Source organism: Acanthaster planci, linkage group LG03 (assembly GCF_054643075.1).
Source record: "Acanthaster planci isolate LZ-2023a linkage group LG03, COTS_SCS, whole genome shotgun sequence".
Taxonomy (NCBI): Eukaryota; Metazoa; Echinodermata; class Asteroidea; order Valvatida; family Acanthasteridae; genus Acanthaster; species Acanthaster planci.
In genome coordinates, this window is record NC_141779.1 from 8677720 (window position 1) to 8702754 (window position 25035).

Below are 25035 nucleotides of genomic sequence, written 5' to 3' on the forward strand. Positions count from 1 at the left end.
TTATTAGTTGACTTTGTGTGTGCAAAGAGAAGTGTTATTTTCACTATTTGTTCAAAGGTTGACTCGTGTAGCTGTACCTGTGCATGACGGCTTCTGTCTTTTTTCGCAGTTCCTGCATCACATTTGTCCTTCGCATTTTTTTTCAGACACCGAGGAGGCGGACAAGATGCCCTTTGAGGAGGGAGAAGATGCCGACGAGGATAAGATCCTCCCGGTTGCTGAGCAACCAACCCGGCGTAAAGGGGGACGCAACAAGGGGAGGGGCCAGAAGCAGAAGGGGAGGTGGAACGGACGAATGGGGAAGAGGAAATGATGGATGACTTCAGAGCAGGTGGAATGTCAGCCTCGTTTCCATGGGGTACACACTCCTTGCCTGAAACCCGGCTGCGTGGGGGGGGGAAGAACTGACTTGCAGGAACCTTTGTAACATTCTCAGTGCACCATGGGATTGGATGGCAAACAGGCGGTGCATTTTATGCGCAACCCTGTGAGGGAAGTAAACCAGCCAATTTCCCTGATACAATGAAAATGTCAAGAAAGGTTTCTTCTTCAAGGGGATTTTATTTGCAGTCGAGTACATAATTGAGTGTCTCATTCCTACAATTAATTTTCTTTACATGCCAACGGAGGAAGTATAAAAGAGGGCATAAGATTTTTACAGGCAAGATCACGCCATGGGAACGAGGTTAAAAAGCACTTATCTTGAACTGATTGAGTGTGCTGCGTGTTAATTTTTAAAAAAAGTTGACGAAGGTCATACATATTTTACTCTTATTGATACTTACAATTGCAATTAATTGAGTATAAAGCTTGCGTCATCCTATACCATGTTTAATTAATAAAATCGTAACACCGGGTTTGGCTGTAATTTGTTAACTCCTGGACTGGGGAAGCCTAGCCTCAATGTAGCTTGTTGACCCAGTCTTGTTTCTTTATTTGGAGTAATCCTTTTGTGTTTAACTGCAGGGTGTTGGTGAATCCGTTACCAGGGAAATTACCAAAAAACGATTTGTTGGGTAGAGTTGTTCTACTTCAACATTTTTCATGCAATGCAAGTGATTTCTGTTGTGCTTTTTTAGATGTGTAGATCCTGCTTTTGTGTATGTTAGCTGTTCGATAGGAAAGATTTTAAATTCCTCTCTGTTCTGCCAAAGGTGAATTCAGTTAGATGAAGAATCTGTTAGCAGTCATCATGTTTTTGTTTTTCCTCAGTCCAACTTTGCCTTGTTTCTGTTGGTTGTATTTTACTCAATCTATTTCCATCACATTCTTTTTTTATATGAAAATAAACATTAATGATTGTTTGGTCCGTGGCATAATTTGCCGGACTGTGTGCTTAAAGTCGTCATAATTTAGAAAGATGAGCACAAAAATCTCATTTGTCAGTGTGTTTGTGTTACCACATCTCCAATATTCATAGTTGGTTATTCCTCTGTTGCTTTTGTTGATTTCGAGCTTGCTGTTTTGTTTTGTTTTCATTTTTTGCAAAGAACTGTTTCTTTCCTGAAGTCAAGGAGATTTAAAATTAGCCAATTGTGTTGATTATTAACTCTTTTGTTGAATTTGCATTTGTAACAGGTGGAAAGGGACATATTCCAGAAGATTATACTGATCAACCTGTTTGTATCTTTCTCTCCAGAAAACTGTTAATAGTAGAGGGATCCCCTTCGGTTTCTGTTTGTCCGGCACAGTTGCTCTAATTCCTACATTTTCATACAATTTATTCTGATGTGCCTTTTTGATTTCAAGTGAGATTATGTCCATTTCTAGTTTTGTTGTTTGTTTTGGGGCTACTGGAGGGGAAAGAGTGTAAATGCCTTACCTGTCCTGCCCTGAAAGTTGTTCCTTTTTTTCTCTGTTGCTAGAACTTGACACATATTCTTCCATACAAACTTCATACGCATGAAACAATTCTAAATTGAGGGGCTTTTGAGGACTTTAGAGGTACAGCAATTCCATTTTATGAACCAGTATCCAGGAAACATTGCTGGTTTAGGAGAGATTTATGTATACTCGTCTGATATTGGATCATTTGCTCTGTTTCAATTAAAAGTTTGAATGTTGGCTTACTACAGAGTCCATATCCATCACCAACAGTGAAAGTTTCGCCATCCAAGTGATCGGCTAAAATATCAAGTCAATTTTACTGGTTGGTGGCATATTTTGCAACCCTTTCCTCCACATGAATTACTGCAATACGTTAATCAAGAAAACAATCCTTTCAAAGACTTTGAAAGACCTATGATTTGAAAAAAAAATGTTACAATTCCAGGACTTTTGAGGACCATACAAGCCCTGACCATGCTATGAACAGTTTGTTTCTGGAAATTCAATCTTGCCTTGCGCATAAAATGCCAATATCAAATCACAACTCCGACTATATATACACAACAGGATTCATTCTGGTTGGATTGTAAACTGCAGCCAAAGTCGGCTCAGTTTTTGTTCAACGTCGGCTCTGGTGTAAAAATCAAAATATCTTGACTTTGCCAGTACATGCATTTGTTAATTGAACAACGAGAATATTTATTTAGTGAGTTTAACATGAGATTCGGCAGAAGTTACTTGGAAGTTTACTTTGTTCCATTGTTTAAAAGACTGCAGAATTATTGTCATTTGACATGATTTGCTTTTTGTTTTGTTTGTTTACTGATTTGTTACTTTTTGTTTTAAAGAGCCACAGAGGAAGTAAAAATTAGGAACTTAATTAGGAACGTGAACAGTTTTAATCTCTAGGTTTCTGATATATGATTGATGTAGAAAGTGAAACGATCTTTATAGGTACAGTCCATTTGTAGTTATTAGAAAGGAATGACAAAATAAGCATGCTTTTAAAGATGGTTAGGGACTAGACCCCATGAAATTATTTTTCCAGCGAACTGTCATTTGGAATAAAAGAGTGAAAGAAGGTCATCTTGAATGATGCGTCGAAAGATGCATTTGGTGGAAAATTGCCAACAGAATAACGCCTAAGCATTGACTTAACAAATGCGCAGTTACAATAATGTGTCAGTTTCGGTTAATTCATGGCATAGATGCATTCGACCTGATGTGAGAACATGTACCAACTTTTAATCTGAAAATGAAATCATTGAAAAACAATTTTTCTCGGAATATAAACTATTCACTCAGCTGAACTTCGTCAGGTTTGTTCTTAGGTACCATTCGTTGGATTTTTTTTAGTAATTTTGTTGCCTGAAGGAACATAATGCACAAATGACAGATGATGGACTGTACCTTTCAGGATCCAGTAAGCCATGTTTTGCCTTTAGTGATCTGTTTATACCCATTCTAGAATTGCTTGAAAAGAGGTTTCACTTGGGAAATGTAAGATGTGAAAAGAGTTTCACGAAGAGGAAAAGACCTTGTATGAATCCATTTATAGGAAACTTTATAAGAAGCCTACTGTTTCAGTGTTGCTGTTATATTCAGTAGCGGTTTAGCCATATCTTTGTTTATATGTCTTGACTTTTAACACACCCTCGTGCAAGCATAGTCCAATGAAACTTTTTGAAGGCTTTTGCTGTTGAGGAATTTTTTATCTTGATTCAGAATTTTTCCAGTAAAAAAAATGAAGTGAATGGACAGTGAGATTATTAAGTTCTTTTTAAGATCAAATACAATTGAAGTGATTAAGTTCACTACGTGAAGACATTCCAATCTGTTTGAATTCTGACGTTGTTATCCCACTCTTGGACGGAAGCTCTGAGTAAAATGGGGTTGATTTTTTGTTTATTAATTTAATTAATTTTAACTTAAAACTGTCGCTTCTTCATTCCAAAGGCTTTTGGGGTCAGAGGTCAAGCTTTTCAGGGTTCTCAGTGTTTAAGGACCTGTTTTGTGTGGATCCAGATCGTGATTAGTGATGCAAAGTTGGTTCCCTAAAACCAAATCCTGCTTTAAGCAGGATTTGGTTTTAGGGAACCAACTTTGCATTAATAATGGATGGTGTGAACCAGCGTTGGAGGATCACTGATCAAGATCCGGGTGCATGTGAAACAAACAGGGGTTGTATGTAGACCAAGACATTGAAATCATCCCCAGAAACTGTTATTCAACTTCTCCACATTTTATATTCTTCAAACAACTGACGCAATTCCAAAATGTGCCTTGAAAAAGTACGGCTTTTTCATCAATATCTCCAAAATAATTTTTCTGATCCCCAAAACCTGGTAACTTTGAAGTCAAGTTTAGTTAAGCATCTCGGTAGAGATATTTACTCTTACTTGGTCATTATGTCAACTTATAAGAAAATTTGATTGCCTAGGAGGGAAATATCAGATTATTTGACGTATATCAGTACAACAGTTAACCAAATAAAATATTTTTTTTTGTTTATTGTCAACTTTGTCTCGAATGTTTCAATGATCAATTCACTGAAAAGAAACTAAAGAGAAATAGCACTGTAGACTGGGTGAATCAAGGCAAACATGATAATTTCCACTAAGGGATAAAAAGATGAGGGGATGTGTTGACCTACTCAAACTGGGAAATGGATGGACTTTCTGATCTGTTAGCAATATCACCCATGACGCCAGTTGATGAAGTGCATGCCGCAGCTCACCATCAATAGCAAAGAACGCATGTTTTCTACAAGTGTGCGCATTGCAGACTAAAACCCAGTGCGTGATGTGGAGATACCCTTATAGTTTCTTGAAAACAGGTTGCAAGGGATAACTGCACGAGTAAGAAATTAGATCTTTGAAGCCGCCGATCGGCAACTGATCCACTGGAAGAGCACCAGTGTTCATGACTCGTCCTTACTCATTTGAAGCAGGCTTAGTGCTGCTGCTTTGTATCTCTCTAGTGACTGGTGGCTTTCTGGGGTGTTCCGCAGTGCCGTCACCGCGTCCCGATACTTGCTGACCTCCGGTGACCCAAGATACTCCAACTCCTCCCCAGGGCTCACCTCGCCTTCCATGTTATCCTGGAATGATGGATGGCAAGTGGGATGATTGAAATGATCACGAGAAGCTGGCAAGCAGGCAGTGGGTATGAATGGACTGTTCTTGTAAATGCCATATATCGCCATCAAGGCCTTCATCTCATGACCAAAAGCACTATCACTCCAAACGTACAATCCAGTTTGTCAAGCTCAATTCTCACTGCACCATGTAATATTTTCATGCATTGGTTGCACTCAAAGAGGACTTCAACACTGCCAGAGTCATTGGGCTGTTTAATCTAGAATTTCGCTAAGCCAGTCAAATCCAGGTACAGGATTTTGGCATGATTGTATCTGACAAATAGGCCAATCTCCTCCAACCAAGCACCACTGCACGCCTACCTTGTTGTTCATCCTTGCTAGCATGGCGATGGTGGAACGGCGTGAGGGGCTGATGTCCCAGACATATTCCTCCATATCGTCTTCTGTGATGTCAGCTTCCCAAGGCTCAGTTATCTGGAATTCACCCCCAAGAACAAGAGATGCATATGAATCCCTGGATAGGTTTTTAATCAGTCAAAAAACGACATGCTGGATAATTTTGTAGAGGGGCCCCTGTCACAAATGGTATGGTCCAGCAGGCTTCCCTCCTCTGGTGACGTGAACTAGTCCAGCCAGCCATGATTCCTTTTTGCTGCATGTACATGTACAGTTGGATCTTGTTAATAGAAGGTGCTTTGGGCTTTGTAGGTAACCTTTAAAACAGGAACCTTGTACATGTATTATCAAGAATGAAAACAATGACGAACAAAGGAAAGGATTGGGACCGAAAAAGTTCCTTGTTACAAGCAGAATGTTGCATTAACAGTGCTTTTATTGACGAGGTTTTGCTGTACATCCTGTGCTTTCTTTCTTAATAATGTACATTCTTTCTACCTACACCCAGCTCACACAGTGACTTTTATGTCCAGGAATGCCACAAATTTACATAGCCCTTTGTTAAGATTCTGGCTCTGGGACCCAGCCCAGTTTAAAAGCAAGGGTGCCTGGAATTTCAGGCTTAGTCCAGCATTTGAGTTTGGGTAGAGTACATTCGTTGTGGAGGGCGTGGCTCTCGGCACCTGTTGATTTGAAGAGGACAGTTATCCACATGTGCTGTTGTAAAGTAAGCTGTTCCTTTTACTTTCATATTTGTCAACTGCAGCCTCTGCTTTGGTAATTTGCATACCAGTCTTACAAGGGATCCTCTCAGATGCTGTACAAATTATTCTTAGTTGTTGAAAGGCATTTTTTTAACAACCAAAGAAATATTACCGTGTAATGTGCAACGTGGTGAATTAATCAAATCAAAAAATGACCGCAACAGCCCTACCGCTGATGAAAATATGAATATATCACATGAAGGTGTCTCCATTTTAGCAAGCTTCATTCTGCTACCCAAATGCATGACAGCGTAAGTGCATGACTCAAGCACAAGTAAAAAAGTGGACTTTTGATTCTGACAGACTCGTACAACTGCAAGCTGAACTGTACACCATCCATCTGTTGCCAGTTCTTACCCAAGCTTCGTTGAAGAGCACAGTTAGTAGATACATGGCATAGTTGCGGTTCTGTTTCCTAACTGGACACCTATGTGAGGGACAAGAAAACAGAGTAAGTTGCTCCCCTCCGAGGAAATGTTGCCAATTTTTTGTCACTATTTTTGTATTCGAAACAACACTTTAGAAATGGTACTTCGATCTTTCTTTCGAGGACAGACGATTGTTTAAAAAACAGATCTCCATTTACAAACACTTGACTTCTTGAACCTTTTCACTGGTGGGAATCCGCTCTGTGTTGAAGTCTTTACCTGTCTGTGGTGAGCGTGAGGGTTTGCGTTTTCTTGTTGTACCTCTGCCCGGCCAGTTGAATCAGCTTCCAACGGGCGTGCTTGTCCAGTGGAAGATCTCTTAATTTAACCTGATTTTCCAAAGGAAAATGATTCTATTAACGCAGGAAAATTTCACTCCATGGCCTGGGATCCCAGTCTTGTCGTTCAATACCCACATGTCTGAGATTGAGACAATGACAGAGAGCTGAGAGTTTGAAACTGAGACCATATCCAAGACCTAAAATACCATTGAATCCGGGCCCCAGGGACTGAAAAAAATGCCTTGAAGTACCTCCTGACCACATGGGGGAAAGAGTTCCATACGCGGACGCCACTTGACACCCATGCATTAAGTCTTTGAGACTGGTCTGAACAATTCTAAGTGTTTTGTAAGTAAATGACCTCGCATGTTGCCTCCTGAATTGAACTTTTCTTGAAGTGTTTTTGCTTTCTTACTACTGGCGTCCATATATGTTACCCATTCTGTGAAAATGAGTCTTAAATTGCTGGAGCCACTTTTTGAGTTTATATTTGTATTGGAAAGAGCAAATTGATTTTTTGTTTCGAAGCATCACTCAGTTTGGCATCCTGATCAAAGTGGATACTCCATGGTGAAAAATACTTTGGGTTCCCATTGATTTCCACTGTGCAAAATTACTCATTTTCACAGAGTGGGTCACATATGGAATTCTTTCCAACATGGTTTCCCAAAGATCGGCTACCACTGCAGTTGGCAAGTGTTTGATTAAAAACCGTATGTCGTAGGTAGTAAACTTTGCAGGCTCAGTTTCACATAAACTAACCGAGGATACTTTTGTCCAATGATATGGTGGTTGCTAATTATGCTATGTACAGTTGTCATTTGTTCCAATCCAGCGCTAGGTATTGGTTCTGTGTTCTTCTCATATAGTTAGCTGTCATAAAGCTTTTAAGGTTGCCTACTATGTAGAGACTATGCATGACATCATCATGGACTTTGCCTATGACTGTTGTTGAAGTGCGTCAGGTTGTGGATTTATAGCAAGTGTGTCACATGTAGTAGAACTCTGGTATTTTCCCATTGAAATGTCAGGCAAACATAAATGCTCACAACTGCATTACTCTTAATTCTGTACATGTGCCTAAATCTAATCCCAGCTACAACCCTATCCCTAAACTAACCTTCAGTCCTATCTGATTTTTTTTGTGACTTTCCAAGACAACTTCCAGGATAAGTTGACATGAGTGTGGGGCCTAGCTCAGAGAAAAATCACGTTTTGACAGGCTGTTTGAACTGAAGTTGAAATGGCCAAAATACAGGAGGCCTCTGTTCTGATGACGTCAACATTCTGTTTTATTTTGGATTTTTGCCCAGCCCGACGTGTATTTTAACACTGTATACTCGGTGTATGCCCCCGAAGGCTTGTGAAAAACCCACAAGTGTACTTGGGTGGGACTCCAACCCACAACCTCCTGCTTACTAGTGCAGACGTCTTAACAACTCGATCACCGAGCTCGCCGGTATCGGCTGGCTGATTCAAATCAGATGTAGCAGCGGGTACTGCGAACAACTATTTCAAAGATGGATTAGCGCCGGGGAAATGTAAATTAATTTTGGATTTTTGCCCTGCCTGACTTGGACGTTTATAGATAGGCTTTCCAATGAAGCTTCGATTTGGTCGTCCCCTCCTGACTCCAATAGTGCATGTCTAAACAAAGAGTGACGTCATCAGTGCACCGGCCTCTTATATCAGTCTGAGTGAAGTTGGAGCTAAGTGGCTGAGCATGCCTTGACTGTGATGATTCTGGCATCCGGATGTCTAAGGGATGGACCGCTGAATAAATAGTCGGATGTTTCCACCTCTAAAGGGAAGTGTCTCTCACAATCCTCATCGGTTTCCAATCCCTCTGGCCACTCAGTGCAGAACTCTAAAAGAAAAAAAACCCAAAGATTTTTGGTCCACAGATGTTAATTCAAAATACCAGCATGCTAGCATGTGGCCAACTCTCATTCCTAAATGTCTAAAAAAAACAGAAAGAAAATTAAATATTATTAGGCATAGACAGTCTTAAAGAACATTCCCACTTCTGTATGCCTTTGGCTTAAAAACTTCCTCCCCCTCTAAAAACATGCTCAATTGTAGTTTTATTTACACAGACCATCAAATGAAATTTACCTTTTAATGCTGCACAGTGTTTCTTGATTGCAGGCGGAGTCAAGTGAAGAAAATTTGGGATCTGCAAATCATAAAGCATAGTGGTTTGAATACGTCGCCAGACTGTACTGTTTGGACAATAAAGTTTGAGTGATTCGCGTCCCTTCATCACACAAGCCACAGCATTCACCAGCAACACCATCCACTACATGTACATTGCACTGCGCAGCGTAATCCATGGTTGCACTGTGTTGCATTCAGAGGTACTCTTATTTCAGTTGTGTTGGTTGTTGTTGCAATGAAACAAGCAGGCCAGAAAAAAAATCTGATGAGGTGCATTGAGGCTGGAAAATAGGTTTGTCTGACTGACCTTGAGAAGTTCGGCATTTCCATACTTGTGGGGTGGGATTCCTCTCCTGACTGGGTAACCCATTCTAATGGGCAGGGGCACAGCTGACCATTTAAAGGGGGCAGCTGTGGGATAGACGTTACTCCAATCCTGGTCCTCCTTCATTCTGAGCTCTCTCGGTGGTGGTAACTGATTTGTTTTTATTTTGAGGGAAGGAGAAATATTCCAGTGAACAAAACAAAATGAATATGAGTTTGTTCATTTTAAATGTTACAACTGTACAACACGAAAAATAGCTCTCCCTTTGATAAACTTCACAAGTCAAATAAAGTCCTACAATTCTACTAAAATTTGTATAATTGTAGAAATATACGTGAAGTTTACACAGTAATCAAGAGTTCAGTCACTAGCTGTTGGAATTATCAGAATTTTTTCCAGTCTACTTAAGGGGAGTACTCCAGTCCTGGTCTTTCTTTATTCTGAATTCTCTGAGGTAAGTGGTAACTTTTTTGTGGGCCGGTGGGGGGGGGGGTTACAATATCTCAGCACTGGACATGTTGCACAAGCACCTGACTTCATGGACACCTGTTCTGTTGCAGGGATTTCATTCTGAAAAGGAGAGTGACCTGACAGTCTTTGGCTGACAGTGAGCTCAAAAAGTTATTCATGTTTGAAACATCTTGTTTTCTGGATGTCATTTGGATTCGGATGGCAAAACTCTCACAAATTCTGACACCCATTTCTGTGCAAAAAGAAAAGCTCCAAATCTGGCAAAAGGTTTCTTCAAACACTGTACAAAGGCTCACATTATTTGCTCTTAAACTGCCTTTACACTTTTCTGCCAAAGGAATGTTCCAATGAATCCTCAAGAATTCTTCCCTGTAAAAAAAGGATCATACTCACTGGTTCTCGCCGTCTGAGCTTTTCCTGCATGGCTCGCATGGCTTTGCCTCGTAAAGAATGCCGGGATACCCCTGAGAACGAAGGATGTGAGTGCAATATGCGATGAGGTCGCCTGGTAATTTGGGATTAGGGACCCCGTTCCTATAATACAGTCATTAGGGAAAGTTTAAGACCACCTGGGATTTTATTGGTATTTCTGTCACTGGGCATGCATTACATTGTCGCATTGACTGATTACTTAATATATTTTTACAGTGGTGCATAACATCAGTGTATTGCTAAATATACAAGTACATGTATACCATTTGAATTATTTTTTTTGCAAAGGCAGGTCTTCTATGACATTTTGTCTGTAAGGCAGCATGGGTAAAAAAAGTCAGTGTATTAATTAAGTAATCAGAAATAAAGGTGGGCACACAAAATATTAGACTGTTAACATTTCAAATCATAGAAATGTCGTCAAATAGCTGTTTAACCAAGATACGAAGGTTACACACTGAAAATAAACATCAGTTGCCATGATTGATTGGTTTAAGCTTGGCTTTTCTTCAGGTTAATGCAATGTGAATAGGTGGTCCTAAACTTTTGTAAATGACTGATGAAGGGAGACCTACACTTGAACTTCGGGATTCACCCGGTACACGTAGATGACTTTGACGACATCCTAAATAACTGTAGGGTTGATATTGTGAAAAAGAGGGCAGTTTTGTGTTTTGAGGGAAATTATGAGGAGAAATGCGAGTGTTTGACACATCACACATGGTGGAGTCAAATTTGCATGGCTTTTTTTTCAGTTTGAAGGTCACATGTTCTCACAAGTTCCAATTCAAAATTTCCAAGAATTAGGGTCAGTGCAATAAAGTGAGTGTTGCCTTTGTTTTTTTGAGGGGAGGACTGACCAGTTTTATAAGATTAAAATGAAAAAAATGAGGGGTCCCCAAATACACATTCTGCTGGTGATCTGTACCCTAAATTTTTAAAGCACAGCTCAAATCAAGTTACAAGTGGGATGTTATCATCAGTGGGAATTATCATCAATGAATGTCATTATATAGTACCGTTCCTGGGTGCGAACTGTCTTTGGATGAAGGCACCAATAATGGGAGGCAATGTAGGAAGAAGGCAGATTTCAAATCCAAAATCTACTTCTGAAAATTGGGAAAGAAATCCAATTCAGATCATGATTTCCAAGTGTCATCAATACTGTACTAGGCCGATCAAATTTGTCAAATTATTAAACCTGTTCCCCTTGTTTCTTCCTTGACTGAACCTTCTTTGCTAAAATCACCCGAATATTAACAGGCTCCCAATTAAAAACATTCAATTTGGTGGTGTGTCTGACTGAAACCCCAAAACTGTGACGTCTAAAAAGGAATTCTTCCAGAGAAATGTCTCTCGTGTCTATATGTATGCCCAGGGCGTTTCATCATGCCCTTCTCTCCAAAGACAAGACTAAGGGACTAAATAGGTCTAAAAATGTCAATATTATCCACACTGAAACAATAACATAAGAGCAAAGTCATTTTTCAAAGCTTTGGCCAACTTGGGGAAGTTATGCTCTTGGCTCAACCGTGCTGATTTTGCTGTCTGTGATTTTGAAAATGTGGTAGGCCTATCTGAAAACAGTACAAAAAGGTAGTCCCAACTTTTCTTTTCATTTCAAGCAGTCTGTAACTAGGAAAAAATCCCAAACTGGGAAAATGACTGTATGAACATTGCTGATACCACTTGAGTGATTTTGCACAATGGTAGAAAGGCATTATGGGAAAGAAGAAAGGAGCAAACATTGCCTCCTTTTCCTTCCCAAAATGCCTTTCTACACCATTGTGCAAAATCACCCATGCGGTATCACTCAGCAATAAGCCTAGGCTTCTGATTAACGTTTAAAAAGGCACCTTTGTGTGCCTCTTGACCCTTTTTGTTAACACGGGGTCGTAAAGTTATCTGTGTCTAGAATCCAGTCTCCGAAGTTCGTGGGAGTGCGGCGGACGACGAACCCCTGCAACAACATAAATGACACGCTGTAACCCGAGCACTGCGAGCGGGGCGGACGTCGGACCCACATCAGTTCTGGGGGTAGCCTAAGAAGTAAGAGAAAACAGCAACTTACTCTCAATTTCAGAATCGACATCTGGTAGTGACGTTGATACAAGGGAGCTATATTGGCTATACAGCCTATCACTTGATATTTTCACAGGCGAAGAAGCCTCTAGAACTGAGCAAATCCGCTGAGAAAAATTCAGGCCCAGTAGCAGCCGCCGGCCGAAAACAGTGGTGGCAGCCATTTTTATTTTATTAAACAATAGAGGGCGCCCTTGTAGTTACACGTGACGTTTTGCCGCGCGGGGTTTTCCTTTTTGGATGCGCCAAGGGAGGGAAATCCCCGGCATGTTATGTGCAATTCCTTGTGCAAACACCAAATCAGCTTGCATGTCCTGCAACAGGTTTAATATTTTTTCCATCAAACAACATCAGAGAAAGACGTCTCGGTATTTCATCTCTCCAAAGTAAATTATCAAAGAAACTTGACAACTCTGATACAAAATGCTGCTCACGTCTTAACTTCTGACAATGACATTGAAGCTGCAGCATGATTGCATCACGGAGAGAAGACGACGTTCATTATCAACGAATGAAGCACGAATTTCAGAAATGGGCAAGATTGCCTGGTATGTAGTGCACGTGCAAGAGACGTACATCACTTTTTCGATCATGAATGAGTGTCATTCCACCAGTGGCGTCAATTTGTGCCGGAAAGTGGGGGTGCGGGGGGCTGTGTGTGGAGGGGGGAGGGGTATGTGACTTTCTCGGCATGAAAATTCTAAAACCGGGCCGGGGGATGCTGACACCATACACTCTGTAGGGGGTGATGTTCATGATACAGATGTGCATCAGCTGCATGTAGTACATTCCTGCAGACTCTTACATCAGAATGGCAAATTTATGGCGTTTTTTTATTGTTCTCCCTGTTTGAGTGCTATTAAATATATTTTAGTTGTTGGCAAGTTAGATAAATTGTTCACAATTCATCTTAATGGTTTTTTTCTCACCACAAAAAAGTGGGGATGATTTAGTCAATAAGTGTCGCCCATCATCCTTTTCGGTCCAAGAGTGGAGGATTTAAGTTATAGTGCTATCACCGTGGCGAATTTACACCCAGTCATCCCACCTGTTTTGGCAACTGTCCTGCACACTTTCTGCTTACAAGCTTAAAAGTAACATGCTGCTATGCTTTCTAAGTCATTTTTCATTTGTAAGCTCAAATATAGTCCTAGGAACTCTTGAATTGTCTTTTTTAACATTTGGACATAGTAGACTTATGACTCAAGTTGACCGAGTCAGACATTGTAATGTAATGACTCAAGTAATTGTAATGTGGAGACTCATGTAGAGTCATGTCATTAGGCAAAAAAGTCGAGTTGAGTCAAGTCAAGTATTTATCTCAAGTCAATACTTGAACACAATATTAAACTTTAATAAAAACAGGAAAGAAAGTCATTTTTTTAATTTTGAAATTGAACTGGCCGGGTTTCTACATTTGGTCACACATCTTACTGTTGATGATAAAAAAACCTGACATGAACATTATATAATAGCACTCGAAGTCATTGCAAATATTTTATTGCAAAGAAGTTTGCTTTTATTTCTGGGATACATGTCTTATTATGTTTCACTCAAGCTGGGTCTTCTGATGCAAAACTTGAGTCAAGTCATTTGCACGCAGTGACTTGAGTCACCAAAAATTGTGATTCTCGGAGTCAAGTCATTGACTGGTGTCTTTACAACTCTGGGACATGTTCCCCATGTGTACCTTTAATTAATTTCGCTGACGATATCCATATTTTAAGATTTGATTCGTAGAGTCAGTTACTCGGACTGTATTTAGCATAGTGATCCTTAAAAAGTCCTTGTTGCAGAATAGTAAACAATTCATCTTAGCATCATGAAAGTCATAGCAAGCCTACTGTCATGTGCACATGTACATCAGATGCCTTAAACTTAGCTTCACTGACCCTCATTTGTATGAACCGTAGCCTCTGTCTGGGCCAAGATAATCAGATGCTCTCTATTCTTGGACACATGTTCAGCTACAGGTAATGTAAATCATTGCAAGTTAAGTAAGGATGATTTTCATCGCAACATCTCAAACAACGAACAATATTGTAACTTTCCCCGCTACGTAGCAGCCTAACCCAACCTGTGCAAATTATTTTTGGCTGCTGTTGAATGCTTCTTTCCACAAAAGAAAGAAGAAAATGTCTTCTTTTGTGACACAAACTCAACATCCATGCTATCACAAATAGACTGGCACCGAATACTGGTCACCACGTAAACAGCTAACTCATACACCGACTAATTCACACACCGACCAACTCGTACACTGACCAACTGATATGACCAGCTCATACATGTATGGCAACCTACATGTACACAACCAACACTCCTACAATGTTGTTATGAAATGAAATTTGAAAGTCAGTTGTAGTTTTTGACTGTTTATGATGCATGTATTTGTTATATTTCCAAAATCTATTTTGATATTAATTGCATTATTCTCTGAAAACTAGAGTGTGGATGTTTTTTCATGGATAAGGCAATTTAAGTCTCTTAAGAGCCGTATGGTAATTAACTGGCAGTGATATAACACAAGCAAATTGTAGCACTAAGCAGGTGCTGCCTCAGGAATCGTAGCTGGGAAGCAAAGAGCGGTTTGCGAGTTGGCTTGCGAACAAATAGGCACATGTATAAGTTGACAAGACAAGTTGACAAGATACAGGTAAAAGTATCAGCGATCATACGAGACAAATCAAGGTAAACATGTCATTCCAAGAATGTAGCTGAGGAAACAAAGTGTCAGTATCCTAACCTAAAATTGGGGCTACTTCTAAGACAGAAATTGAGGGCGTGCGGAGTTTGATTCGATTGACAATTATGTGCTAACAATTGGCAATCCTTACTTTTAAGACCCCTTACTTTTTTGTTTCACTTGGTGTTTGAAGTTTCACTACATGTAGGTACATGTATGCATCAGTCCAAAACATCCTGTGCAGTCTTGGGGAGTGAGGTGTTGGACCTTGGGAAATCACTTGCTAGAAACTGTGATATTCCTACGTATTTTAGCAGTTAAAGACACACATGTACGGGTCCTGTTTGTGGTCCATTGGGAAGCACACACAATAGTACACTTTGAAGGGGTTGTTTGGTAAACTGCTAGGTGACGGAGTTCAGGTTTCATTATGAGTGTGTCGATTACAGCTGATTTGACTACAAATGGAACAAAGCTACACATCATTTTTTTTCTTACAAGTTTTTCTTTGAGATAAACAGGTTTATCTGTTGGGGCAGACGAAGCTGCCTGGCTCAGTTTTATCTGGTTGTGGTGTGAGCTGAGGTGCACTCACACATGTGGCTGGTGTTGTAGGTTCTTTTGCATTCTCCCAACTGTCTCTGAGGTGTACACGATTGTACTGTAGCATTTGTGGCCAACTTCAACTACATGTATATACATGTAGCTGGGGGGTGGCGACCGCGTCCTTACTCCAGATGTGGATGAAGAGCTGCCTGTCTTGGGTCGAGTTTTAGCATGCACTGGCTACATGACCAACAGCTACTGTAACTCGGGGAGCTTGTGGCAGTGCATATTTTATACAGCTATACACGTTGCTCTTTGTCTCTTGATCACAACTTGCTCAGTGACTGCTTCTGCAACCTAGGGTTTGTATAGGCTGTTCTTGCAAGGCAGGAATGAGCATGTCAATCAAGACATTAGGTGCTGTACTGAAGAACTGGACATTCCTGGTGTAGAGGTGTTCCTCCACTCAAGAGTAGCCTTCCACAATGTCACTGTTGTCTTGTGGAGTTTTGTCACAGGTCTTTTGGCAATTTGACCACAGACTCTGCTTCTCTTTGGAATTGGAGTGGTTGGTGCTTATGGTGGTTAATTAAGCGCCACTCATTTGCAACTTGGGTGAGTTGGTGTGATACATAGATAACACAGGTCTGTTATCTGTCTGTGACTGGTGTAAAATCTCAATGATTTGGGGGCTCCTTTTAATCATTACTTTAATTTTCTTGATTGCTTTCAATTCTGCAATATGTTAGTTTCACCTCATGCTGTAGCCCAGGAATGTGAGGCAGGAATGTGAAGTGATATATGGGCATCTTACACAATCTCAAAGTGGATTTTTGAAGTGGTGACCCATTGATTTGGCATCTCAAGCTGGCAGCTCCAATGGAGTGTATGATAAACAGTTTCAGCGTTGATGGCACCAGCAGCATGTCACTGAGCTACTTGTAGTCTGCTAGCTCCATGGTGCACGTTGCAGCAGAGTCTAACTGAAAAATCCAATGGTCTTTGTCTGATCTCTTGTTAGGGTCTCCATAGCTCATACATGTACATGCCTGCCCTCCGGTCATTAGATTTCTAGTAGAAATATCGTTAGGAAGATTTTATCTTAATTCATTTCAATAAAGTTTACATCAATATAGAATCATTACAGATGACTTTTAAAAAATCTATTTCCATTTTCTAGGATGGATTGTTTATTTTCTGTTAGGTATATTCCTTATAAAGGTCAGGAATCATCCTTAATCAAGCCTTTAGAATGCAATTTTATATTTAAAAAATAACTTTGTCCCTTCTTTTTTGATACATTTTGCTTCAGAACATTCAAATTTGAAAAACAATATTTGATAATTGATCAAATATTTGATTGTGCACCAGTTTGAGCAGTTATGACTGGAAAATGTGGTTTTAAAACTTCACAGAATTAAATTCAACATGAGTGTTTAACTTTATAAAGGTTGGAGTGTGTGGGGAAAAAATGTAGGCATAACCAACACAGTGATCAGTCAAGGGATAGTAATTGTTCACTGCTCACTGTGGTTTGGCACTTTAATAACAATGAAAACCCACAGTCTGATAAAGAGAGATGCTCAAAGTCCTGGTATCACCCAGCTCTACATGTATAAACATGATATCAGGCGGCTGAACTTGGATTTTCTGGTAAATGAAAACTTATGGCATGGCTATAGCCTGAGCATTGAAGTTCTGGCCAAACAACGTGCTTCAAGTGTTTCACCTTGGTTACATGCAAAATAAAGCAGTGACATACACTTCTATTTTTATTTGCTTTACAGAATACAAATAAGCCAACTACAGGGCAGGAAATTAGTATTCCAATTCCTGCCTGTGTGCTCCACTTTGGACCCTATTAAAGGGTAGCTGCATTGAATTTTTCTTGGACACAATTTTCCTTCAGCTTTGTATTCTTCTCCAATGTATGAAAAATCTTTCATTTTCATGTGGATAATTCTATTAATTAGGGGTCCAATTTTTTTCATGTCCTTTTCACATCTGACATGTGATTTTTAAAGTTCAGAACACATCAAGACGTTACGTTGGGTAAGGTCAAAACCCGTAATATTAACATCAAGATGAGGAATTAAAACAAATTACCTGCCAAACAACTAGAAATAGTTTGAAATCCATTTCGGTGATATATTCATGTCAAATTAAACAGTTTAGGTGTAACAGGGAACCCAAAAAGTCGCATTTTGGACCTCAAATTTCTGGAATGACCCGTATTTGGTTAGTTGCATTGAAAAATGCATGTATTTAAAACAATTAAAATTACCCATGCTTTCCCAGACAACCAAGGGTGCTATTGCTGTGAAATCATCTAGGGAAAACATGGTTCAGTGCGTGTTTCTGTTCAAATTGTGAACCAAAAATTTACTTTCTGAAAACATTTCTAAGAGAGAGATCGATGCTTTCTAATTCTTATTGGACACAAACAGCAATGAATCAGCAAAGCAAAGAAAACCAAGTCCAGGAAAATCTAGTAAAATGCAGGACTTTTTTGTGTACAAATCAATGTAACACTGAGGCATCTTCCTGAGATGACATCACAGTTTTGCTCATGAATATGGAAATAATCATTAGCATAAAACCATAACGGCAGTAAAATACCTTTTGAAGTAGTGAAACAAAGGTTGAAAAAGGTTTAACTGAGACACAAAGGTGTTTTTTGAAGGTTTGTATTCAAAAAATGATTGCAGCTACCCTTTAAAAAAGAAAGACTCGGAAACATGCACGTAACATACTAGCAGGGTCCTACAAGTAAGGATTGTCTGGGTGATTTTGGGCTTGCTTGTCTCCACAAGATCAAGCAGGAATTGGGAATACATGTATTTGTATAAGCTGGCGTGCCCAACAGATTGATTGGAGAAATAACCTTCATTATCTTGTACATATCATACCCCCCCCACAAAACCACCTCCCCTCCTCCTCCAACTTGTCATTTGAATGACGTGACAACTTTATACCTCAAGACCTGTAAGCTTGGAAGCTGGTGGAGGCCAACCCCGAAGACTGTGGCAATGGTAGGATCGTCAATTTTCTCATGAGTTGCTGTTCTTGGAGGACCTGCTGATACAATTAAGCTCTCATTCACCATGCATTCAACATCACTGCTCTTGCCACCATTCTTTCCTGCACACATGGTGAGTTTTGTTTCTGTATTGCTTTAACCCTTAAAGAATAAACTTTTTCAGATCACAGCCAGGGGAAGGGACTATCACATTTCCAATATTCTTAAAACTTGGTTTGCATGAAAAGACATTATCTAAAATTTGCAAAGTTTATCTGCGTGAAGTTTCATTTCAATCTTGATATTTTTTTAGCTCATGGTCTCATGCTTAGCAACCCATTTTATGCCAGTAGGAACAGTTTACATACATGCTTTGGGAAAATGAGCATTTTGAAAGAACAGTATGTTCAATTTTCATGAAATTGAATGTCAAAATAATTGTAAGACGCTACTGGAACAAAAATTTATTGCAGCAAAATGAGATAAACCTTCAGGGGATTTGAATCCCTTACCTCCAACCCCGACTCTCTTGGGAATATACTTTGCACTTTGTTGTGCAATTTTCTGCACCCTTTTTTTCACATTCAGTTTTCAATCCTTGTGCATTTAAAATGGCCGTCTCTGGTGGCTGAAGCAGCGACCAATGGCCCCCCCTTTTAACTGGGGGCCTGCCGCCCTCCCATTTTGCAGGTCCAATAATTGGATGGGGTTCAATGGATCAACCTGTTAATGGCTGATGCCCAGTGGTCTGACAACTCCCCCTCCCCCACTTTGAAAATCATTTTGCCGCCTGTGATAGCCATCCTTTCTCAGTGAAGTTGCCCATTCACTTTTGTTTGATGAAAGTTTTCTGTTTAAATTAAGATGACATTTCTGTTACTTGTCAAAATGTTGTCTTCCCAACTACTGTCAATCCATCTAATTTTCCCTTGGTTTATTGATCGGGGCTTGTAGCAGTGTAGTTTTAACACTGCTTTAGCTCTTTGTCTCTTGGTCACAACTTGCTCGTCAGTGTTAACTTCTGCAACCTAGGGCTTGCATAGGCTGTTCTTGCAAGGCAGGAATGAGCATGTCAATCAAGACATTAGGTGCTGTCCAGAAGAACTGGACATGCCTGGTGTAGAGGTGTTCCTCCCACTCAAGGGCAGCCTTCCAAAGTTGCCACTGTTGTCTTGTGGAGCTTTGTCACAGGTCCTTTGGCAATTTGACCATGGACTCTGCTTCTCTGTTTGACTTGGAGTGGTAGGGCCTTGTAGTGGTGTCTTCAAAGCCCCAATCATTCGCAAATTGGATGCGTTCGTGTGACACATTGTTTGCTCCATTACCTGTGTTGTGACAGGTGTAAAATCTCAGTGATTTGGGGCGCTCATTTTTTATTCTTTTAATTTTTCTTGATTTTTTGAATTCTGCAATTTATTAGTTTCACTTTGTGCAGCAGCCCAGGAATATGAGGCACAGACGAGCATGCTCCTGTGGTACAAAGAGTGGCCCATGTATTCTGTTTGGTTTTCGTCACTGAACAGAACACGCAAAATTGAAATTGAAGTCTCTTGAAAGAATTCCTAGGTTTTCATGGCGCTGGCCACGTTCTGCTGCCAGTAAAATTGTCACTTCTGAATAAAGATGTTCATCTATGGAGAGCCTGTGTCGCCCAGTTTCATGTGATAAGGCAGTGAGGCATGCCATGAGTAGCAAGCACTGGTTTCATGCCTTCATTGGTAATTTTGAAGTCCTACCTGTGGCGTGCACATGTAATAGGAAAAATGGCACACAACTGGGGAACTCGCAATTACCAAAAATCTCTAACTAAACCAGGAAACTAAATTAATAAGGACTCAGACACCAATATATGATTTTTACAAAAAGGACACAAAAGAATTTATTTATGAAAAAGTACTGAAAAAATCGCCAAAAAACAAAACCATAAGGACTAAAAAAAAAAACCAACACAGTGTGTCAAAACAGGTCTAATGAGAAGAAATTGGCTTTCGATCACTGACTCATAGAAGCAAAGACAAACCTGACTCAAGCAGAAACACACACTCCAGTGAGGAAGAACAAATGAACAGTGATAGTGTCTCTACTGGTTTGCTCTTCAAACTAAGTGGTCAGAGCATGGGGGTCAAGTTAAATGGGTAGAAGCAAGTGCCAAAGTAAATAAACAGGAGGATACACAAACAGAAAAATACTGGGGAACTCTAAACAAAAATTGTATTTGTAGACGGCAACTACTCCTATGAAAAAACGCTAACAAAAAGTAAATCAAATTTCTAGCTCTTCTGCTCACACATCCATGTATTCTAAGTAGAGGTCTACCAATACGCTGTATCTTTGTCCGTTGACCTCAAATTAGTCACAACTAACTGCCATTGTGTCTGGGATGCTGGGTGTTTAATGAGGGGCTCCTTGGCAGTGCTGAAGGTCTCGAGGCCAGTTTTTCAAAGCCTTTGCCTTGGCCTCACTACATAATAACTCGGCCTTGGCCTTAAGACTCGAAGAATCAGTCGAGGCTGGTTCGAGGCCACCTGTTGAGTCAGTTTTTACTTTCCCGCAAAAATGTTATCATGACTAAGTACGTGCGATGTGCATGGATGTGCTGTGGGCATGGATCATTTTTGTGTATAGACATGCGGAATGGTAGCTAGACTCCCTGTAATGACATAATGCAGCTAAGTTTTATCCCCATTGACCACACTTATTTTCATTGATTGTTGTGTGAAAAGGATAGCTTTTGTGTTGCGTGAATTGCGTGTAGGCTACAAGTACTATAATTTTCGGAATATAAGGCTGTGCGGAGTACTAGCCACTCCAAGCAAAAATCTGCAAATTAAGATTCAAAGTCGGCATTTTAGCCGCACCAGCATATAAGCCGCTCTGTGATGCTGACGAATCTGTCTAACCCCTAAGTCATTGCACACGTAATCTTCCATTGGTTGATAGGAATGCATTCCTACTAAACAAATACCAGACAGCCAATTTGCATTACTGCTTCTCCCTCTCCTTGGCTGTACACAAAGGAGGCATTTGGTGGCAAGTAGAGGAATTCAAACGCCAGGGTAATGCAATTATCCACCAAGACCCAAGAAGGGCTATCCACATCTACTCTATGGCATTGGGTATTGACGATGATCCTACGCACCCCTTCAATTTTCTGACGCCACGAGAGAGGGCAATTCTGTACAGCAACCGGTGTGTGGCATTTGTGAAAATATCGGATCTTGGACAAGCTTTTGCAGATGCCATGGCATGCATCAGAGTGGACTGCACTTTCCCAAAGGTGAGATGGGCATGGGTTGACATTAAAATCTGATTTCTTATGTATTGTTTATATATGAGGTGCATTTTTATGCAAATCTTTGGGGAACTACAGATGGGTGTCTTAGTCTTACAATCAAACATCCATAGTTCATACCTTGAACTTTTGTTTTGTTTCGCAAAATGGTATAATAATGATAACATGAACTTAATGATGGTCAAATTGTCAGTATTTTAGAAAAGTTTTGGGCAAACACAACAGACAAAAGGAACTAGTTGACAGTATTTTGACCTGATATTAGGTAGTCGGGTAGAAGTGGTGCATCAGTGACCTAAGATGTACATGTAGACGAAAAAGAAAAAGTAATGTAGCCTTTCTCCATTCTTAACACATGAAGGTCCGTCAAATATGTGTTAAGTTGTTTACACTGTTAAGGTACAAAAGTCTTCATTTCTGAAAGGTTTTTCATGAAGTGAGTAATCTTCATGTCCAATCCTAACAATGAGTTGCTCACAATCACTGAAGAAGGCTCTTTGGCCAGGTTAACTTTCTCTGACTATCTACATGTATGTGTTGCATGGGACCCTGTGCAAACTTACCCTCAGAAATGACAAAGAAACTTACAGCAAACACTTGGATGCAATTTCAGTGCCATCTTCAGGATAAAGCCCACACGATTTTGGAGGGTTGCAGACATTTAAATGAAGATAAAAAGTGCAGTGTGACCTCCTCTTACCCCACTTCTTAGCTCTATCAGGTGGTCAAACACCGTTTAATGTTTTCAAAATGAAGCCCACAGCAATCTGAATTTGAGCAATCCCCCCCATTAATATTTTTCAGGGTTACTGGCGGGCTGCCTCAGTGCTGAAGCAAATGGGTAGAGAGGAGAAGGCTTTGGAGACCCTGATCACGCATTACCCCACGATTTGTGGCAGTGATGGCAAAGCATTTTACAACCGTGTTGACTTTGTATATGAGATCACAATCCTAACTGATCAGCTTTGGGGTGAGTTTTCCCCATATGGTACACAGGTGTTGAAAAGGCCCTAATATTCCTACATTGTTGAAGATTTAGCATTTATGAAAAGGGAGTTACCTAAACATTTTGATATGGGAAAAAAAGGAGGGGGCCCAACTGGAAGCGAACCTGAAGATATGAGCTGAACAGTTTTTATCTTGTGTACATTTTTGTCTTTTGTCATTGTAACCAGCTGAGAAGAGAAGAAACTGGAAAAAAAAATTACTAATGTGCCCTGAAAAAGGGGGAAAAATTGAAGGGACGGGTCTTACTGCCCCCACATCTGCTGCTGCAGGCATTCCCAGAACTGCAATGATAATTTTACGTACCGTACACCCTAGGGGATTAGTGTTAATTTGAAGGCAAGAATGAGTACTTTGTCCGATCTCACCTGAGACTGTAGGAATTTTTAGTTATCTGAAAACCTCAGCTTCTGATTAATTTCTACATTTTCCCTGATTAAAAACAAGAAGACCCAACATTTATTTCCGAATTCCATGAGCATGAGGAAGAGTGTAATTCTTTTTTTTGCTTGACAAAATCCAGATCACATGTGAGGCCTTACTACATTTACATGTATCTTGTACTGTAGATGCTCATGATTGGTCAAAATCTAAAGTGAGGCCCCTTCATGACCTTCAACACATTTCATTGATACTCCCACTGACAGCCCCTTGGTCATGAGGCCTTCTTCACTCCTGTTTAGGCATCATCATCACCCTACTTTTGCATCATGCAGCCCATCTCATGTTAAGGAATGGAAATTTTCATGTAGATAAATGGCGAGAATCACAGCCTCTCTTCAGGCATCTGGATGTCCACACATCTATCTGGACTGAAGTTGTGCAGCGTTTGGCCAAGAACAAGAAATATCACGTAAATTATATTGTTAGTTTTCTGGTGTGAAAGATTACAGAAGTTTTTGTGCCTGTCTGGTTTGGTTCTGTAGTGAAGGGGACAGAAGTTGCTATGATTCTCTTGAAAGTGACTCTTTTTAACCACGTGACACCGGATGACGTGTAAACACATAATTTTCCTTATTTGTCCCGGAAAGGGTGTGTATACACTCATTTAAAAATTCTTTTTTCATTTCGGCGGTTGAGGTACTAACGCGTCATGTTTGGTTGGGTCAAAAGTGCAATTGTAAGGTTGAAGAATTTACAGATAAAAAAAAACAGTCCCAGCAGCTTTTTAAGGTAAGAAGATTTTTTGTTTATAACTAGTTAAGGACATTCAAACAAGTTTTGCATCTTTACAGATGCCCCATTTGAGTTTAGTAGTTTGGCTTTTATCTGTTTTTTTACCATGCCCTTGTCATTGCCATAAAGGAGACAAAATGGTAAAAAATGAACTATGTTCAAAGAAATCATTTTACTAAATCTAAATTTTTTTCTGCCTTAAATTAAACTTTCTCCATTTTCTTGAGAAAGTCACCGAGAGACATTTTGAATTTTCTCATTTTGAGCTCCAAATTCTTTTTTTCCCCAGGGTTTGCACTTGGTATTCCTTCAAGGTTGTACTCAACCGGGTAAGCCGTATGATATTGGGAAAGGTGGTGTCGCCACAGGCTGTAACACCTCAGATCTTGACCTCCAGACCACAGTTTGGTAATTCCTTATTTGAGCTCTACATGTATACGATTTGACTTTAACATAACTTAGACATGAGAAGCAAAGTAATGTTTGTGATATTACCTTCAATTTTGACTGACTGTGACTTTTTTATTTTAAATTAAAATGTTTTTCAATATGTACTATACATGCATTTAGTTGAAGTACAGTTTGAAAATCACTGTGGTATGGAATTTCAGGGGTGGGGGGATGGTGGGTGGGGGAGAATTAAGGGAATATTCAACCCCCTTTTCTTAACGTGCCCTTGTTCACAACAGCATTTACACCATGTCTGTTATTAGTGTCATCAACAGTGCCAAATTGTTCCGCCATTGGCTCTGCCTATATGTTATTTACTGTGTGCTTTAAGCAGACAACAAAGAATATGGGTAATAAGCTGGACCAAAAGAGCCTCTAGCAACAGTGGCTCCTTTGGTAGGAACTTCACTTAGCTGTTTCATGAACGTCTGTGAAATGCACACATTTCATGTGTTTCGCTACCAACAAAACAAGCAGTCTTGACCAGCATGGCTCTTTTCAACCAATGGGGAGGGGTTGCTCAAGCTGGATAGACAGCACTGCCTTTTCAAAGATGTATTGTAACAGTTTGTAATTTGTAAAGAGTCCCCTAATGTGG

General features: G+C 40.0%; 3 protein-coding genes across 11 annotated transcripts in view; 2 read left to right on the forward strand and 1 right to left on the reverse strand.

Moving 5' to 3' along the window:
- The window catches only part of LOC110983457 (TPR and ankyrin repeat-containing protein 1-like), a 59587-nt gene extending 55242 nt beyond the window's left edge, over positions 1–4345 (forward strand). For 2 of the 3 annotated variants that reach the window (XM_022242727.2, XM_087134911.1), the window contains exon 38: positions 147–4345. In XM_022242727.2, the coding sequence (XP_022098419.2) occupies positions 147–313 (167 nt within the window). In that variant the 3' untranslated portion in view covers positions 314–4345. The remainder of the gene's footprint in view (positions 1–146) is intronic. The other variant, XR_015424862.1, reaches the window with a different exon arrangement.
- On the reverse strand, positions 4051–12440 carry mrps35 (mitochondrial ribosomal protein S35). Its single transcript, XM_022242705.2, has 9 exons — positions 12253–12440; positions 10143–10213; positions 9261–9428; positions 8912–8972; positions 8524–8663; positions 6735–6844; positions 6445–6514; positions 5288–5401; positions 4051–4927 (listed from the first exon to the last, which is right to left on the reverse strand). The coding sequence occupies exons 1-9, from the start codon at positions 12425–12427 to the stop codon at positions 4748–4750; spliced, it is 1089 nt and encodes a 362-aa protein (XP_022098397.2). The 5' UTR covers positions 12428–12440; the 3' UTR covers positions 4051–4747.
- The window catches only part of LOC110983459 (TPR and ankyrin repeat-containing protein 1-like), a 90847-nt gene continuing 72276 nt past the window's right edge, over positions 6465–25035 (forward strand). Inside the window, exons 1-6 of one of the 7 annotated variants that reach the window (XM_087134914.1) lie at positions 6465–6538; positions 18477–18647; positions 21532–21791; positions 22611–22776; positions 23564–23664; positions 24277–24395. In XM_087134914.1, coding sequence (XP_086991040.1) covers positions 21621–21791; positions 22611–22776; positions 23564–23664; positions 24277–24395 — 557 coding nt within the window. In that variant the 5' untranslated portion in view covers positions 6465–6538; positions 18477–18647; positions 21532–21620. Of the gene's footprint in view, positions 6539–11971; positions 12231–12496; positions 12812–12956; positions 16111–18476; positions 18648–21531; positions 21792–22610; positions 22777–23563; positions 23665–24276; positions 24396–25035 lie in introns of those variants that run through there. The other 6 variants (XM_087134918.1, XM_087134915.1, XM_087134916.1 and 3 more) reach the window with 6 other exon arrangements.

Bases quoted from the DNA above. Each gene is read 5' to 3' on its own strand.
- mrps35 (XM_022242705.2), bottom strand. From the start codon at position 12,427: ATGGCTGCCACCACTGTTTTCGGCCGGCGGCTGCTACTGGGCCTGAAT. The intron at 8,973-9,260 runs GTCAGTCAGACA...TATGATTTGCAG, and splicing joins GAAATGCCGAACTTCTCAAG to ATCCCAAATTTTCTTCACTT. The intron at 8,664-8,911 runs GTAAATTTCATT...TTTTTCTTTTAG, and splicing joins ACACTGTGCAGCATTAAAAG to AGTTCTGCACTGAGTGGCCA.